Source organism: Sinocyclocheilus anshuiensis, unplaced genomic scaffold (genome assembly GCF_001515605.1).
Source record: "Sinocyclocheilus anshuiensis isolate Anshui unplaced genomic scaffold, SAMN03320099.WGS_v1.1 scaffold728, whole genome shotgun sequence".
NCBI classification, from domain to species: domain Eukaryota; kingdom Metazoa; phylum Chordata; class Actinopteri; order Cypriniformes; family Cyprinidae; genus Sinocyclocheilus; species Sinocyclocheilus anshuiensis.
This window is the reverse complement of record NW_015555767.1, coordinates 676,925-683,854: the sequence shown is the minus strand read 5'-3', so window position 1 is coordinate 683,854 and position 6,930 is coordinate 676,925. Positions and strand designations below refer to the sequence as shown.

Genomic DNA, 6,930 nt, shown 5'->3' with positions numbered 1-6,930 from the left:
CCTGTAGTCATGTTGGTTCCATATATATTTATTTGTTTATCAGTTACACCACCTGGACATTTCTGATTTGTAGCCACACTAAATAAATAAATGATTGAAAACATGTTGATCATGGAAAATGTAAAATCATACACTTTTGGTATACATTTTTAATGTATTTTTTAATAAATAATAAAAAAGAGTCTTGTCATTGACCCATACACATCAACGCAGATGTATATGAAAAGTTTGATTTGTGTCATTTTTATTTATGAATTTAGAATAATGCATGATCCCTGTCTGATACCCACCCTACTCCTATTGCTTAGCAACAACTACCTGTCCTCTCACCTGCAACAAGGTGAACTCTCTGCTGGAATATTTCTTTCTGGTTGGTGGGTAAGGGTGAGTACAAAAAGTGTATATCTGTATGAAAGCCTATTCTGGAATGAACTAATAATCATGACTAAGCAGTAACATATTTGTTACCACAATTCTCAATGTTTTAATGAATCCTTAATAATTTAATCAACTTCAAATGCATATTTTAACAACTGAAATTACATTTTCACCATTTCCATATAATTTTCTCTTAATATGATTATTAATTTGTCAATGAATTAATGACCTTTTCCCTCTCTCCTTTGTGAAGGTGTTGTATGCATATTCAGGCATGCACCACGTTAGTGCCTTAGACTGGGGCTCTGGAGCTGGAAGGATGATATCACTAAACTCGCCATCTCTGCTTTTGTGAGCCCTAGTCAGAAGAGAGTAAAACAGGGACTGAAAGAAGGATGTTCAGACAATCAGAGCAAGGCAGGAGGCGTGTGAATGCCCAGCCTTCTGCGCGCATAAGAGGGGTGGAGGTTGCGCGGGGAAGAACAGGCTATGGCTTTACACTATCAGGTCAGTCTCCATGTGTGCTAAATTGCATCCTGAAAGGTAGTCCGGCTGACTATGTGGGACTTCGCTCCGGAGATCAAATACTGAGTGTGAACGACATTAATGTGTCCAAAGCATCTCACGAGGATGTTGTCAAGCTGATTGGCCGCTGCACGGGTGTCTTATACTTGGTCATTGCTGAAGGCAGTCATAACAATGCACATCTAGATTCTTGTTCAAGCGATGAAGAATTGGGGTTCCATGACCACAAGAGCCACTGGTTGCGGCCAAAGATGGACTCAAAGACACTAGGCATAAACCGTGCAGAACGAGTTGTAGCGGAAATGCAGTCTGGTGGAATCTTTAACATGATCTTTGAAAATTCCAGCCACTCATCCAGCAGCTCGGAGAAAGCAGTAGCTTGTGCCTCTGCTTCTAAAACAAGGGCTTTCTCAGAGCCAGACTTCTCGTACGGTAATGCCGGTACCCGACAGAGTGATCCCAACTTGCTCACTGAAGAGGAGATGGCCAAAGTGCTCAATGATGACTCTGTGTTTGTTGATGTGTTTGAACAGCAAGATGAATTTGCCCTGTTGCAAAATGCAGACTCTGCGGGTATACTCAACGTTGGGATGGTTGTGGGATACTTGGGATCTATTGAATTAGCTTCAACAAGTGCCAATTTGGAAAGTGACAGCCTGCAGGCGATTCGTGGCTGTATGCGGCGTCTGCGTGCAGAACAAAAAGTACACTCGTTGGTCCTGCTCAAAGTCATGCATGATTGTGTACAGCTATGCAATGATCGAGGCGCTGTTTTAGCCACTTACCCTGCAGAGAAGTTAGCATTCAGCGCTGTGTGTCCAGATGACCGCCGCTTCTTTGGCCTTGTCACAATGCAAGCTACAAATGCACATGCCATAAATAGACATGGTGAAGAGGAGCAAGGCTTGCGTACGTCTTGTCATGTCTTTATTGTAGACCCTGAACTCTGTCATCATAAGATCCACCAAGGTGTAGCCCGACGCTTTGGCTTTGACTGCACTCCAGACCCAGATACCAGTGGCTGCTTGGAGTTCCCACCGACTTCCCAGCCGCTTCTACAGTTTGTGTCTGTGCTGTACCGTGATATGGGAGAATCTATAGAGGGAATGCGAGCTCGAGCTTTCCTCGATGGTGATCTAGATGCTCAGCAGAACAACAGCACAAGCAGCAACAGTGACAGTGGTATTGGCAACTTCCTGCCAGAGGAGAAGAGCAACCGAGTCCTCTTGGTTGACTTGGGCGCAAACCCTAGTCGCCATGTTCCCACAGGACTATGGGAAAACCCACCAGGACCTCGTAGCCAAAGTGTCCTAGGAGGTCTTCCACCACCACCTCCGCCTCCGCCTCCGGTCTCGCATCGTAATGGCTACCGCCCTGACCAGTTTGTAGATCACCCTCAGCCCCATCCACATTCCCACGGAGACCCACCTTTGCTTTCTAGCAGGCATCTAAACTCCTCCTCACGGCTGGATGTGTCAGGCCTTCCTTCACGCTCCCACTATTCCGCCCATGGCAAGAAGGTGACGGGAGCATCAGGCCAGCGTTGGCTGCCAGTTCATGTCCTGAGAGACTGGCGTCAGGGGCACAGCAGTGATCAGGAGTCTTATGCAGAGTCCACAGACGGATGGTCCAGTGCTAACTGTAGCACCCTGCCACCACCCATGAGTAAGATTCCAGCCGACCGGTACCGTGCTGCAGGCGAGATCGCCTCGCAGCCTCACCGGCTTCATGCACGGAAGGACGAGTGGGCAAAGAAGCTGTTCGGGGAGAAGAGCCTACGAGAGCATCAGCAACAATCGAACGATTGCAGAAGAATGAAAGATTCAGAGAAAAAGGTAAGATAATTTTTTTACATTAAAAAGGCCCCAATTCACGTTCTGTTTTCACTTTTGTGAACAACTTGTTCGGGATCACAATCAGTAAGGATACCTCATTCCAGAGGAGTTGACCAGAAATTGAAATGCATTCAGAATTACCTTAACTGATCTTCAGGATTAGGAAGAATTAATAAGTAATGATTTTAAATTTGATACAAGTGCAGTGCACTGGTTAATGAGCCAGGGAATGTGTTGTTCAAACAACTGTTGTTTGTGCAGAAAGGCTTTGCAGACTAAACTAATGTGCCTGGAATGAATATCACTTTTTCCTTGTTCTTATTATCTGGCACGGCAGGATCCTTTACTTTGCTGTTTTCAATTGCTTTAGCAATTGTATCCTTTCCAAAACAGAGTTTCTGCAAAAAAAAAAAAAAAGAATTGCAAAATGTCACTCAATCTTATATTCTCACTTATTTTATGTTTAAAATGTGCTGTTGCTGTTATAATTTTTCATCGCTCAGTAAAACGGCACAAACACTTCACTGTCAAAAAGAATTCTGTCAGGTAGGTGACATGCGTAGCCAGGCTGAAACTACCTCATTTGCTGCTTCAGCTGCTGCTCCTGGCTTGGAGGGAACATGTTAAAACTGACCCTGAGATGAGAAGATACAAAGCTGGGTTCTTCTCATTCTCCCAGTGGAAAACTTTCAGTTCAAATGGCTGTGAGCTCCTGCTCTGATCTGACTGCCTTTGATGGGCCTCCAGCAGCTGACACCAGATCACTCATATTCATTCAAATCTTGAATCTGGGTGGTAGATTTTAAACCACTGAAATTAATCTTGATCAAGATACTTTTAAAAAACGGTTCACCCAAATATGAAAATTCTGTCATCAATTCATGTTGCTCCAAACCCATATGATGCTCTTTCCTCTGTGGAACACAAAAGGAGAAGTTTAGTAGAAGGTTGACGCACGATTTTCCATAAAATGAAAGCAGATAGTGACCAGGGGCTGTTAACCTCCAAAAATTATGAAAGTAAGTTGCCATAAAACTACACTCTCAAGAAATGGTTCTAAATGGTACCAGATTAGGGTTCTTTTGGTCCATCATTCTTTTGAGTGGCAGTTTCTCTCTGCAGATGTGACAGCATCTGGGCAGAAACACACAAATGAGTTTAGAATTACAATTTGTCTCTTTTATTTGTTTAAGTAAAAGCAATTATGTTTCTGAAGGCCAAAGGTAGTGTGAGCCCTTTACATTATTGTTATTATTATTATTATTATTATTATTATTATTTTGTGTGTGACCATTTAAAACTCTTAACAAAATAGATCATTCATTTAACATACCTGTTACTTAATGGAGAAGAAGAGAGGAGTACCCTCAACTGAGCAGAGTTGGTGTTTAGTTAAAAAAAAATGCATGATTGGTAGGAAACGTTTGCAATTTCTAAAATCTAACAGAGTTTCTAATTTATGGACTATTTAAGAATTAAATCATTTACCTGTTGAGAGTGTGTTGACAGTCTGTGTAGTTGGATGGTTGAGCTCAAGAAAATCATAAATGAGGTGATTTGTCAGTTAGAGGTTTGAAAAACAAAACAGATCTAAACTCTAATACAAAGAACCATTTCAAAAGAGTTTGTGTGGATGATAAGGTTTTAAATAAAACTGTTACTATGTGTAAAGAACCATCTTTTTATATTGCAGATGACTCATACAATGTATTGCAAGTTTTCAGAAGCCATATGATACTTTGTGTTCTACAGATGAAATGAAAGTCATACAGGTTTGTATCGACATGAGGATGAAATGACAATATTCTTCAGCAGATTGGCTATTGTGGCTGGACTATTTGTGAAGTACTAAGCTCTGTTAAAACACAGTTTCTCAGATAAAGTAAAACCCATAACTGCTCCACAGGGGCCAACAGGCCCCAAACTGGCCCAAAGCAACAAAACAGACAACATTGATTGGTTTTCCCAGAATAGTATTGTAGCTTTTTACATGCATCTTCTGTGACAATAGCTTCAGGGTCTACTAAAAACAGTAAGGCATGTCAGACATCAATGGTCTGCATATACTGCTTTAAGCAATTGTTTTTCAGTTCAGTCTCTGCTTCTTTCATTCTAGCACCACTCATATAATGTGGACATTAACATCAATATTTTATGTTTAAATGTGTGCATCTGTATAAGGAAAAGTGGTATTTGTGGATGCTGTAGCATTTTTCCACAAATTTTTAATCAACTTTAGCCTACACTAATTAATTTGAATAGTGTGGCAGATGAATAATTAAAAACTCAAATATTCAATGTAGTCTCATTTATTGAGGTAATAAAAACTGCATTCAAAAAAGGTAGTTGCTAAGGTGATTCCGAGTCGGGATCTGTTAATATGTGAGCGTTCTAGTTGAGTGCTGTTAACATAGCGACCATGCCACGTTTGTCCCACACAGGTGGTGGCAGCCATGACTGATGAAGAGGTGTGAGGTATCATGGCAGCATGAGTTTTAATAGTGTACAGTCAACCCGAATAAGGCTGATAAATTATATTAATTAATGATATGAAGTTATGTTGGAGTCAAAAGCACCTGCTGTAATTTTCTTGACCGCATTAGCACACCCCTAAAGCACAGGGATCTATTCACAGTTGTTCGTTTCATTATGTTAGTTTAAACTTTCTTGTCTGTTTTGTGAGATCATGAAAGAGACAAAACTTAACATTTGCTTGGCATCCACATGGGGTCATAAGTTGATCTATTACTCGCCAACAGGTGGCACTGTTCCACTGTCTGTGTGTCGGTTACAGGTCAAATACTTGTTGCAGTATAATATGATGATTCTTTTCCTTTGTCCATTTCACCTCCCAAACTCATTAGCCATTTCAAATTATTATTGATTTAGTGGTTTAAAGGTGGTATGTATGAATGGCTTTAAGAAGCAAAATATCAGTAACACTTTAGATTAAGGAACACATAAAAGTTTTCCTCTCAATAAACTCCTAATTACTGCTTATTGAAAGTAAGTAGGGTAGTTGTTTATAGTAGTTATGTTTAGGTATAGGGTAAGGTTAAGGGATCTAGAATATGGTCATGCAGAATAAGGCAATAATATGTGCTTTATAAGTACTAATATGTGTTCCCTAATCTAAAGTGTTAATCTAAAATATCTAACCAGCTGGCTTAATTTTATTGTTTTATTTCAATTTTAAATATTTTTTCATTTACTTTATTTTATGTTTTGTTTCAAATGATTATATATATATATATATATATATATATATATATATATATTGTTTAAAGTAAAGACGAAAAGCTTCATTTTATCATTTTATTTACATTTTTCTATATTTGTTCATTTATTTTATTTCACTTATTATTTACATTTATTGTACGTTTTGTTTCAAATTATTATAAAATAGATATACTGTTCAAAGTAAAGACGAAATGTGTTTAGACACTTTCTTGTTGTCTTGATGTTGTCCATATTTAATGTAATAAATGCAGCTTAATTAATACATCCACTGAAAGTCACTTTGACACCAGTTGGCTAAAAGTAATTGGAAAAATGTCCCACTGTATGTACTGTATTCAAGAAAAATTTAGTATATCATTTTCATATTATTTGTAATTTACCTACAATAACTATTGATCATGTGCTAGAACAAGACATGTTAAGACTTGAGGAGAGCAGTACTAAACAGTTGTCACGTTGGTTATTATCAATACTGAGATTTGTTTTTCAGTATTGAGATGTTTACAGTTTTGATTATAAGAATCCTTATTTGCAGTGGCTGTGGTGTAATATAGAGTGTGGCGGATTATTCTATAATAGATTTTTGCAGATTTGCTTCATGGTTGTACAGAGAACAAGATAGTTTTGAGATGGGTATGAAACAGATAAACAGCATGTGGAAGATGTTTTTATAGTGACATTTGTCATCCCAAAATGGATGAAGTAAACAGGAAAGAAAGCTCTTCAGAGCTCCTCAAAGATAGCTCCTCCCTGATAAGTCTAAGAGGTTGATGCAGTGCACAGTACATCCCTGCTCCCCACAGGAATCTATGATGTTATCTCAACCCCAAGACTGACCCAACTGCACCCTAAGAGCGGAGAGAGAGCTAGAGAAAGAAAGTCTAAATAGTACAGTTGTGGAGTGAATAAATCAATAGGTGAAATTGTGATATGAAATAAAAAAAAAAATATA

The 6,930-nt window shown here is 39.1% G+C and overlaps 1 protein-coding gene across 1 annotated transcript in view; it reads left to right on the top strand.

Moving 5' to 3' along the window:
* The first annotated feature begins 310 nt into the window (after window positions 1-310).
* Window positions 311-6,930, top strand: part of LOC107674230 (regulator of G-protein signaling 12-like) — a 45,857-nt gene continuing 39,237 nt past the window's right edge. The window contains exons 1-2 of the mRNA XM_016468147.1: window positions 311-384; window positions 632-2,738. Coding sequence (XP_016323633.1) covers window positions 774-2,738 — 1,965 coding nt within the window. The 5' untranslated portion in view covers window positions 311-384; window positions 632-773. The remainder of the gene's footprint in view (window positions 385-631; window positions 2,739-6,930) is intronic.